General features: G+C 40.9%; 1 protein-coding gene across 1 annotated transcript in view; it reads left to right on the top strand.

The window, feature by feature from the left end:
• Nucleotides 1-258: 258 nt before the first annotated feature.
• LOC124777207 (inositol polyphosphate 5-phosphatase E) overlaps nt 259-12,374 on the top strand; it is an 87,497-nt gene continuing 75,381 nt past the window's right edge. The window contains exon 1 of the mRNA XM_047252521.1: nt 259-1,455. Coding sequence (XP_047108477.1) covers nt 461-1,455 — 995 coding nt within the window. The 5' untranslated portion in view covers nt 259-460. The remainder of the gene's footprint in view (nt 1,456-12,374) is intronic.

Here is a 12,374-nt window from a genome sequence, read left to right as displayed (position 1 = left end):
TCTGGCTTGTATAGAGTGGCCTACACATGGTTGTTCACGCTCGTTATTCGGTGCATCTTTCGATACTATCGTCAGTAACACCAAAGTTGATGTAAGAACGTGTAATCGCGTTACTCATATCTCTGGTTCTTATTTATAATGTGATAAGTTAGTTGTCGTCTGCTAATGTTTTGGTTTCACCTTGAAAATTGTTTTTAACATTGCTTTAGCCATGGTTTTCGTATTGTGGAAGAAGGTATGTTTTCCCTATCGAAAGAGATACCAACTGTATGTTCAACGGTAATGGATTCTACGTGTAAGCTAGCTTGGTAGCTAGCTCTTATATGTAGGAGTAATTAGCGTATCGTATTTGTTTGTCTGTTTCACATCAACAATTTAAATGTCTGAGGAGAGTTAAGAAACATCGTAATTTCCAAAAGACTGTCAGTGATAATGTTTTCGTTATTACAAAGATTGTAGAATGGAGGAGTACGATGATGGAGAGGAAGAGGTGCGAAAATCTTCCGAAAGCAACAAAACGAAAAAGAAATCGTTGTGTCGTGTGTTGATGCAGAAGAAAACGAAAGTTGGCTGTTTGTCAACAAATTCAGAAGAATTTTTCCACAAGAAATCTATGTGTGAAGAAGGAAAACTTGAGGAAAGGAAAGGTAGTCCAGTGAAAGTTATTACGCCGAGGGACTCGGGTGACTCATTGGAAAACTTCCAGACGAAGGCGAAATTACAAAAGAATTATCAGTGTTCTGAATCCTCGAGTGATTTAAATAACAGCACAAAAGTGGCACTGTGTTGTGCGATGACAGAGCGTTCCAGATCATCAAGCAGCAACCAGCGGTCTGATTATCAGTGTGTTGCCGAAGATAAATCAAGTATAAAAGCCGTTGCTCAGTTGGGGACATCGGCTGAAGAAAATACTACCAAAAAAGCCTTCAGCGATAAGAAGTCGGCGTCGTTGGAGGAAACCTTTAGTATAAATTCCGACACTGCGAGTAATAGAAAGCAAAATGAATCAAGTTCTGGAGATAGAGAAGAAACGTCATCTGTGCATCACGAGTTGTCCCTATCACCATCGGCAAGCGAAATTTCTTCTTGTGAATCTTGCTCACCTAAAAATTCTGTTTCACAAGCCCGCCTGAGAAGGCAACTACTCTCTCAGAGGAGATCGGCAGATAACCTTGTATCTTGTGTGGCACAACATTCCTCTCCTGTTTCGAACAGGAGTGCACCAGAACAGCGTCGTTTTAAAAAGAGATCATCGTCACATGACGCTGCAGCAGTTCAGGATGATGACAAAAAGGAGAAGGCAGTTCTTACGGTAAATAATGAGAATTCTGTGTCTGGAAATTCATCTTCCACAAGAGGACAGAAATTTGTGGCTTCAATGGATAGTTTGGCCAGGAATTCTTTACTTGCAGCACAAGTTCTGCATTTGATACCAACAATCAAAGCTAGGGAAAGGTTTGTTACTTACATAATGTAAACTGGCTTGTTTTCTTCAATATTTTTCACCTGCATCTGTGCACAACATTTTTTTTGCCAAGTGTCACTTAACTATAGCAGCTCATTCTCTAATTGACCATTTGTGTTTCTAGATTATATGTAGTATGCACAGGATGCACTCCATGTGTACTATCACTTCTGTTTCATTCTGCATTCTCAGATTGTCACTGCCCACAAATTATCATATTGTCCCATAATATTAGGAATCCCACTAATGGTAGTGTTAGTAGTTTTAGCTAAAGTAGAAATAGAGTAATTGTGTGCTGGTAGTTTGTCATATGACTCTATTAATATTAATAAGATTACGTAAAAACCACTTGTGTGATTGATTCTCGAATATCGCTAAAGTACATCAAACCCATATCAAACATGTCTCAAGGGCTGTATTGAATGGAGGACAGCATCAATGATGCTATGTCTGTTAGCCCCATAGGAAAATTTAAAAAACCTGAACTGGCAGGAGCTTGAAGATAGACACCATATAAGCCTACCTGTGAATTTTTAAGAAACAGTACTAAGTGAGGAATCTAGTAGAATACTACAGGCCTCCTACATATTGCTCCTGTGGTGAATACAAGACTAGACTAATTACTGTGTGCACAGAGGCATTTAAGCGATCGTACTTCTCGCATGATATATGTGTATAGGAAAGGAAGATGGGAAATACCTTCTGCCATGCATTTCAGTATGTCTTATAGTGTATGTATGCAGATGTAGAGTACTTTCATTAAGCTACTGAGATATGTTTTGCTATCTTTGTAGTGGTTACTGAATTTAGCACACACTGGGGCTCCAGCTCAGTGATACACAACATATACTCTGACAGAAGTAAAGTAATTTCATTTCAGTAACATCACTGAGGCTATGGTCAAGTCACACTCTCAATTATGCCATGACAGGACCTCTGTGCCATTTGTTAGAAATAGAGAGAAGCTTTGATAAAGCAGGCACAACATCTCTGGATGAATCAATTGTCAGAAGTAACATGTTCTGTTTGCGATTATTGACTGTAAGCTAGACTTTTAGTTGTTGGTTTCAGTCAGTCAGTGACAAATATTAAAGTGACTCAATTAGAAGAGCACTGCTTTTGGAAAGCAGATATCCAATTTTCAGGCCCTCACCTGTCATAAAATTTTAACTCATTCCTTACAGTATGTTATTTCTTTCATCAGTGTAATACTGCCTTCACTCTTGTGACGTCAGTTCAATTTTACCCCCTAATTGTGGTTCCTGAAGAGGGGCAGCAGCCTTTTCAGTAGTTGCAAGGGCAACAGTCTGGATGATTGACTGATCTGGCCTTGTAACAATAACCAAAACGGCCTTGCTGTGCTGGTACTGCGAACGGCTGAAAGCAAGGGGAAACTACAGCCGTAATTTTTCCCGAGGGCATGCAGCTTTACTGTATGATTACATGATGATGGCATCCTCTTGGGTAAAATATTCCGGAGGTAAAATAGTCCCCCATTCGGATCTCCGGGCGGGGACTACTCAAGAGGATGTCGTTATCAGGAGAAAGAAAACTGGCGTTCTATGGATCGGAGCGTGGAATGTCCGATCCCTTAATCGGGCAGGTAGGTTAGAAAATTTAAAAAGGGAAATGGATAGGTTGAAGTTAGATATAGTGGGAATTAGTGAAGTTCGGTGGCAGGAGCACCAAGACTTCTGGTCAGGTGACTACAGGGTTATAAACACAAAATCAAATAGGGGTAATGCAGGAGTAGGTTTAATAATGAATAGGAAAATAGGAATGCGGGTAAGCTACTACAAACAGCATAGTGAACGCATTATTGTGGCCAAGATAGATACGAAGTCCACACCTACTACAGTAGTACAAGTTTATATGCCAACTAGCTCTGCAGACGACGAAGAAATTGAAGAAATGTATGATGAAATAAAAGAAATTATTCAGATTGTGAAGGGATACGAAAATTTAATAGTCATGGGTGACTGGAATTCGAGTGTAGGAAAAGGGAGAGAAGGAAACATAGTAGGTGAATATGGATTGGGGGACAGAAATGAAAGAGGAAGCCGCCTGGTCGAATTTTGCACAGAGCACAACATAATCATAACTAACACTTGGTTTAAGAATCATGAAAGAAGGTTGTATACATGGAAGAACCCTGGAGATACTAAAAGGTATCAGATAGATTATATAATGGTAAGACAGAGCTTTAGGAACCAGGTTTTAAATTGTAAGACATTTCCAGGGGCAGATGTGGACTCTGACCACAATCTATTGGTTATGACCTGTAGATTAAAACTGAAGAAACTGCAAAAAGGTGGGAATTTAAGGAGATGGGACCTGGATAAACTAAAAGAACCAGAGGTTGTACAGAGATTCAGGGAGAGCATAAGGGAGCAATTAACAGGAATGGGGGAAATAAATACAGTAGGAGAAGAATGGGTAGCTTTGAGGGATGAAGTAGTGAAGGCAGCAGAGGATCAAGTAGGTAAAAAGATGAGGGCTAGTAGAAATCCTTGGGTAACAGAAGGAATATTGAATTTAATTGATGAAAGGAGAAAATATAAAAATGCAGTAAGTGAAACAGGCAAAAAGGAATACAAACGTCTCAAAAATGAGATCGACAGGAAGTGCAAAATGGCTAAGCAGGGATGGCTAGAGGACAAATGTAAGGATGTAGAGGCCTATCTCACTAGTGGTAAGATAGATACCGCCTACAGGAAAATTAAAGAGACCTTTGGAGATAAGAGAACGACTTGTATGAATATGAAGAGCTCAGATGGAAACCCAGTTCTAAGCAAAGAAGGGAAAGCAGAAAGGTGGAAGGAGTATATAGAGGGTCTATACAAGGGCGATGTACTTGAGGACAATATTATGGAAATGGAAGAGGATGTAGATGAAGATGAAATGGGAGATACGATACTGCGTGAAGAGTTTGACAGAGCACTGAAAGACCTGAGTCGAAACAAGCCGCCCGGAGTAGACAATATTCCACTGGAACTACTGACGGCCGTGGGAGAGCCAGTCCTGACAAAACTCTACCATCTGGTGAGCAAGATGTATGAAACAGGCGAAATACCCTCAGACTTCAAGAAGAATATAATAATTCCAATCCCAAAGAAAGCAGGTGTTGACAGATGTGAAAATTACCGAACTATCAGCTTAATAAGTCACAGCTGCAAAATACTAACACGAATTCTTTACAGACGAATGGAAAAACTAGTAGAAGCCAACCTCGGGGAAGATCAGTTTGGATTCCGTAGAAACACTGGAACACGTGAGGCAATACTGACCTTACGACTTATCTTAGAAGAAAGATTAAGGAAAGGCAAACCTACGTTTCTAGCATTTGTAGACTTAGAGAAAGCTTTTGACAATGTTGACTGGAATACTCTCTTTCAAATTCTAAAGGTGGCAGGGGTAAAATACAGGGAGCGAAAGACTATTTACAATTTGTACAGAAACCAGATGGCAGTTATACGAGTCGAGGGGCATGAAAGGGAAGCAGTGGTTGGGAAAGGAGTGAGACAGGGTTGTAGCCTCTCCCCGATGTTGTTCAATCTGTATATTGAGCAAGCAGTAAAGGAAACAAAAGAAAAATTCGGAGTAGGTATTAAAATTCATGGAGAAGAAATAAAAACTTTGAGGTTCGCCGATGACATTGTAATTCTGTCAGAGACAGCAAAGGACTTGGAAGAGCAGTTGAATGGAATGGACAGTGTCTTGAAAGGAGGATATAAGATGAACATCAACAAAAGCAAAACAAGGATAATGGAATGTAGTCTAATTAAGTCGGGTGATGCTGAGGGAATTAGATTAGGAAATGAGGCACTTAAAGTAATAAAGGAGTTTTGCTATTTGGGGAGCAAAATAACTGATGATGGTCGAAGTAGAGAGGATATAAAATGTAGGCTGGCAATGGCAAGGAAAGTGTTTCTGAAGAAGAGAAATTTGTTAACATCCAGTATTGATTTAAGTGTCAGGAAGTCATTTTTGAAAGTATTTGTATGGAGTGTAGCCATGTATGGAAGTGAAACATGGACGATAAGTAGTTTGGACAAGAAGAGAATAGAAGCTTTCGAAATGTGGTGCTACAGAAGAATGCTGAAGATTAGATGGGTAGATCACATAACTAATGAGGAAGTATTGAATAGGATTGGGGAGAAGAGAAGTTTGTGGCACAACTTGACCAGAAGAAGGGATCGGTTGGTAGGACATGTTCTGAGGCATCAAGGGATCACCAATTTAGTATTGGAGGGCAGCATGGAGGGTAAAAATCGTAGAGGTAGACCAAGAGATGAATACACTAAGCAGATTCAGAAGGATGTAGGTTGCAGTAGGTACTGGGAGATGAAAAAGCTTGCACAGGATAGAGTAGCATGGAGAGCTGCATCAAACCAGTCTCTGGACTGAAGACCACAACAACAACAACAATTCTGCAATGACTCACGTTTAGCTCACAGTGCCCTTCTTTCTTGTTACCTTTCAGCTGTTTTGTTTCCATGGTCTTTTTGATGCCTGAATGTTTGGAACTAAAATATTCTTTTTAGTGCATTTGTCAAGTGTTTCTCATAACACATGTGGTAGCCTATGTTTACCTTGTACATTGTATTAACTCTTTGCCTGAAATATACATCTATACTCTGCAAAACTCTGTGAAGTGCATGGCAGAAGGTACATCTCATTGTACCAGTAGTTAGCACTTCTTCCCATATCATTCACATATGGCACAAGAGAAGAATGACGGTTTAATTGCCTCTATGTGTGCAGTAGTTACTCTGCTCTTGCTCTCACAATCCCTAAGTGAGCGGCACACAGAGGGTTTTACTGTATTCCTAGAGTTGTCATTTAAAGCTAGTTCGTGAATCTTTGTTAAGTCTTTCTCGGAATCTTCAAGTGTCTTCCAGTTCAGTTTCTTCAGTATCTCTGTGACACTAACCCATGGAACAAACAAACCTGTGAACATTTGTGCTGTGTGCTGCCCTTCTGTATATACGTTGAATATCCCCTGTTAGTCCTATCTCATATGGGTCCAACACACTTGAGCAGTATTCTAGGATGGGTCACATGGGTAATTTGTATGCAATCTCCTGTGCAGACTCATTGCACTTACCTAGTATTCTACCAATAAACCGAAGTCTACCTCCTACTTCACCTATGACTAAGCCTATGTGATCTTCATTCCATTTCACATCCCTACAAAATGTTACACCCAGGTATTCATATGAGTTGCTCAATTTTGACTGTGACTCATTGGTGTTATAGTCATAGGATACTATGTTTTTTTGTTTGTTTTTATTTTGTGAAGTGCACAAATTTACATTTCTGAATGTTTAAAGCTAGTTGCCAATATCTGCACCACTTTGAAATCTTATCGAGATCTAACTGAATATTTATCCAGTTTCAGCCAGTGTCTTAATATACACTACTGGCCATTAAAATTGCTACACCAAGAAGAAATGCAGATGATAAACGGGTGTTCATTGCACAAATATATTATACTAGAACTGACATGTGATTACATCAGTACCCAGAACAACCACCTCTGGCCGTAATAACGCCCTTGATATGCCTGGGCATTGAGTCAAACAGAGAATGGATGGTGTGTACAGGTACAGCTGCCCAAGCAGCTTCAACACGATACCACAGTTCATCAAGAGTAGTGACTGGCATATTGTGACGAGCCAGTTGCTTGGCCACCATTGACCAGACGTTTTCAATTGGTGAGAGATCGGGAGAATGTGCTGACCAGGGCAGCAGTCAAACATTTTCTGTATCCAGAAAGGCCCGTACAGGACCTGCAACATGCTGTAGTGCATTATCCTGCTGAAATGTAGGGTTTAGCAGGGGCCGAATGAAGGGTAGAGCCATCGATCGTAACACATCTGAAATGTAACGTCCACTGTTCAAAGTGCCGTCTATGCGAACAAGAGGTGACCGAGATGTGTAACCAATGGCACCCCATACCATCACGCCGGGTGATACGCCAGTATGGCGATGACGAATACACGCTTCCAATGTGCGCCCACCGCAATGTTGCCAAACACGGATGTGACCATCACGATGCTGTAAACAGAACCTGGATTCATCAGAAAAAATGACGTTTTTGCCATTCGTGGACCCAGGTTCGTCGTTGAGTGCACCATCACACACGCTCCTGTTTGTGATGCAGCGTCAAGGGTAACCACAGCCATGGTCACCAAGCTGATAGTCCATGCTGCTGCAAACGTCATCGAACTGTTCGTGCAGATAGTTGTTGTCTTGCAAACGTCCCCATCTGTTGACTCAAGGATCGAGACGTGGCTGCATGATCCTTTACAGCCATGTGGATAAGATGCCAGTCATCTCGACTGCTAGTGATACGAGGCTGTTGGGATCCAGCACGGCGTTCCTTATTACCCTTCTGAACCAACCGATTCCGTATTCTGCTAACAGTCATTGTATCTCAACCAACGCGAGCAGCAACTTCACGATACAGTGAACCGCAATCGTGATAGGCTACAATCCGACCTTTATCAAAGTCAGAAACGTGATGGTACGCATTTCTCCTCCTTACACGAGGCATCACAACAACGTTTCACCAGGTAACGCTGGTCAACTGCTGTTTGTGTATGAGAAATCGGTTGGAAACTTTCCTCATGTCAGAACGTTGTAGGTGTCGCTACCGGCGCCAACCTTGTGTGAATGCTCTGAAAAGCTAATAATTTGCATATCACAGCATCTTCTTCCTGTCGGTTAAATTTCGAGTCTGTAGCATGTCATCTTCGTGGTGTAGCAATTTTAATGGCCAGTAGTGTAGATAATTACATCATCTGCAAAAAGTCTTAGGTTATCATTAATACCGTCTGCAAAGTCTTTAATCTACAACATGAACAGCAAGGGTCCCAATACATATTCCTGGGGCACACCTGAAATTACTTTTACATCTGACAATGACTCTCCAAAACTCCCTATCAAAAAGTCCTCAGTCCAGTCACAAATTTCACTTAATACCCCATATGGAACGTACTTCTGACAATAAGCATAGGTGTGGTACTGAGTACAATAAGCATAGGTGTGGTACTGAGTCAATTGCTTTTTGGAAATGAAGAAATACAGCCTTCAGTATGTCATGTGGGAAAAGTGTGTGTTGGGTTTCACATGTTTGATGTTTTCAGAATCCATGCTTGGTGGCACTGAGGAGGTCATTCTGTTCAAGATACCTCATTGTGTTTGAGCTCAGAATATGTTCAAAGATAGTGGACAGTAGGTTGTGGAGATGTTCCACTATCCTTCTTGTAGATGGGTGTGACCTGTGCTTTTTTCCAAGAAGTGGACATGATTTTTTGTTCAAGGGATCTACAATAGATCATAGTTAGAAAAGGGGATAACTCAGCTGAAAATTCAGTATAGAATCTAACAGGGATTCTATCGAGTCCTGGAGCTTTGTTCAGTTTTAATAATTTCAGTTGTTTCTCATCACCACTGATACTAATGCTTCTTTCATTTGTCTTTTCAGTGCTGTGAGGATTAAATTGGGACAGTTCTCTTGGGTTTTCCTTTGTGAAGGAACATTTAAAAATGGAATTGAATATTTCAGCTTTTGCTTTTCTGTCATTCCATTCCTTGCTTGCTGTCTGAGTTTTGGGTTGGTAGTAGTAGACCCAAATTTTATTATGAATGCCATAGCCTAATACAATTCCTTTTGTTGTAAATGTACCTGTACCATGAACATATTTATGTCTCTCATCTTGTTTCTCTACTTTCTCTTTTGCTGTCTGTGACTGATCTGTATAGGCTACTACCAATGCACCAAACACACACATCTGTTCATAATTCTGTCTTATGCCACATAGTTTAGTTATGCGCTCAGTTTATCAGCCAAATTTCTTCTTAAATCAGTTTCCATTACTCTTGAAGCTCTTACAACTCTGCACAGGTTTTAACCATCATAACTGAAAAATGAGTCTCCAAAGAGTGTGGAAGACCTGCCACATACCATACGAAAACTGATATATGTATATAATATTAGTCTTCATGTGTATTGATAACATTTCTGGTATGTACTATCCTCAGTACCATTCTCTTTTTGCACATGCATCCATCCTTTTCTGCCTCCCATTCTGCTACTTTTTACCCGTTGTTGAAGCTAAAGATGTGACCCTCTTAACATCCAGTTGTAAATGTAACCATAAAACTCCATGACCGTAAGACATTTTCAAAAACTGCCTCTAGGCATTACTCTTCAGATTTTTTTGTTTGATATGATATTCATATTAAGGATACCTTATCTATTTCACCGAGCATAATCTGGGAGTATCATATTGTCATTCACAGTTAGCACTATGTAAACCTGATATTGAACACTGCATCTGTCAGTTTCATCTGTCATTTCTCCTTTGCTTCATGACAACTCTAAACTGACAGCTATTAATAATTCCCAGCATAATCAGGATGCAGCTTTCTGTGTTTGTCACACGGTTACAAAATATATAGATTACTAAGTGACTATCCTGGAACCAGGTACAGGTTGCAAGTTTCGTATGTGATAGTTCTTGCTGACACTCCCACAAAATGATGAAAGTAAAAAAGCTTACCACTTACTACACTTTTGCTGTTCATGCAGTTAAACTTCAGCATCAGAAATGATGTTTTAATTTATTACTTCTTTAGTACCAACTCTATTTACAACACAGTTTGCAGACAACATTCAGATACACCACTGAACGTATTTGCAAAATTATATGATTGTACACCACATAGTTCAGGAGATGCTGAGTCGCAGAGAGGCACAACAAAAAGATTATCAAATGAAACTTTCTGCCAAACAGGTCTTCATCAGAATTAGACAGTATACTCTCTCTCTCTCTCTCTCTCTCTCTCTCTCTCTCTCTCTCTCTCTCTCTCTCTCTCTCTCTCTCTCTCTCTCTCTCACACACACACACACACACACACACACACACACACACACACACACACACAGATGACCAAAGTCTTTGGCTACCAATGTCGTTGCTGAATCACCATAATATCTTTATTTTGGAGATAAGTTAAAAATTTCTCTTTGTAAGGCACTTAAGTAATACATAGTTAAATAATAATAACTGCATTATTATTTAATTAATAATATTGATTGACATTCATGTATTTGGAAAATGAAGGTATATTTAAATAATTGTTCATAGTCTCTTTTGAGCATCTGTTGTCACTGTGTATGAGAAAAATCTTCACAGTTGACGTGAGAAATCCAGACCTGAATTTAAATGTAAATGTATAATTCTAATAATGTAATAAATTTATTGTCGCTAAATAAAAAAGATTTGTCAGCCTTATTGGGTTTTTGACTTATTATGTCTTAGTAACATATCCAGAGCCATAAAGACTATGCACTAGGTGCTGCACTTAGCAGTAAAATAAAATTTATTTTAACATATTCCCACTTGTGCACCATCATGAAATTTGGCACACACATTAACAAATAGTGTACGACTAACATAACAATATTGTGAAAATGAAAGTTGCTTCTCACCATACAGCAGAGATGCTGAGTCCCAGATAGGCACAACAAAAAGACAATCACCAATATAGCTTTCGGCCAGTAAGGCCTTTGTCAGAATTAGACGGAAAACACACACATACATACTCGCACAAACGCAATTCACACACACGACTGCATTCTTAGGCAACTGAGGCCATACTGCGAGCAGCAGCACCGGTGCATGATGGGAGTGGTGATTGAGTGGAGGTAAGGAGGAGGCTGGGGTGGGGAGGGACAGCAGGATAGGGGTGGAGGACAGTGACTTGCTGTTGGGGAGCGCGCAGGGACGAGGTGGAAAGAGGGTAGGGCAGCTATGTGCAGTCAGGAGGTTAGACAAAGTAAGTGGAGAGATGGGGAGGGGGGGGGGGGGGGTAGCGGAAAAGGTGAGAAGTAAACAGACTGGGTGCCATGGAGGAATGAGGGTGGTGTAGTGCTGGAATGGAAACAGAGAAGGGGCTGGATGGGAGAGGACAATGACTAACAAAGGTTGAAACCAGGACGGTTATGGGAATGCAGGATATATTGCAAGGAAAGTTCCCACCTGTGCAATTCAGGAAAGCTGGTGTTGGTGGGAAGTATCCATATGGCACAGGCTGTGAAGCAGTCATTGAAATGAAGAATGTCATGTTTGGCAGCGTGCTCAGCAACAGGGTGGACCACTTGTTTCATGGCTACAGTTTATCTGTGGCCATTCAAGCATACAGACAGCTTGTTGGTTGTCATGGCCACATAGAATGCAGCACAGTGGGTGCAGCTTAGCCTGTAGATCACTTGACTGGTTTTACAGATAGCCCTGCCTTTGATAGGATACATGGTGTTTGTGACCGGATTGGAGTAAGTGGTGATTGGAGCATGTGTAGGACAGGTCTCGCATCTAGGTCTATTACTAGGGTGTGAGCCATGAGTTAAGGGGTTGGAAGCAAGGGTTGTGTAGGGATGGACGAGTATATTATGTAGGTTCGGTGGACAGTGGAATACCACTGTGGGAGGGGTGGGAAAGATAGTGGCTAGGACATTTCTCATTTCAGGGCATGACAAGAAGAAGTTAAAACCCTGACAGAGAATGTAATTCAGTTGATCCAGTCCTGGGTGGTACTGAGTTACGAGGGGAATGCTCCTCTGTAGCCAGACAGTGGAACTTTGAGATGGCTTGGAGACTAGGAAGAAGGAGATTTGTTTTTGTACAAGGTTGGGAGGATAACAATGGTTTACCAGAACCTCAATAACTTCTCCCCCATTTTCTTCATCTGGTCCTACTCAACCCAACAAACCACCTTCCTAGTTGTTGACCTCCACCTCAAAGATGGCTGCGTAAGTACCTCCGTCCATATCAAACCAACGACCACCAGCAACACCTCCACTTGGACAGCTGCCACCCATCCCATACCAACCCTTCTG

The sequence above is a fragment of the Schistocerca piceifrons genome, chromosome 2 (assembly GCF_021461385.2).
Source record: "Schistocerca piceifrons isolate TAMUIC-IGC-003096 chromosome 2, iqSchPice1.1, whole genome shotgun sequence".
Lineage (NCBI taxonomy): Eukaryota > Metazoa > Arthropoda > Insecta > Orthoptera > Acrididae > Schistocerca > Schistocerca piceifrons.
Note: the sequence above shows the minus strand (reverse complement) of the source record. Positions and strands in the feature narration are given on the sequence as shown.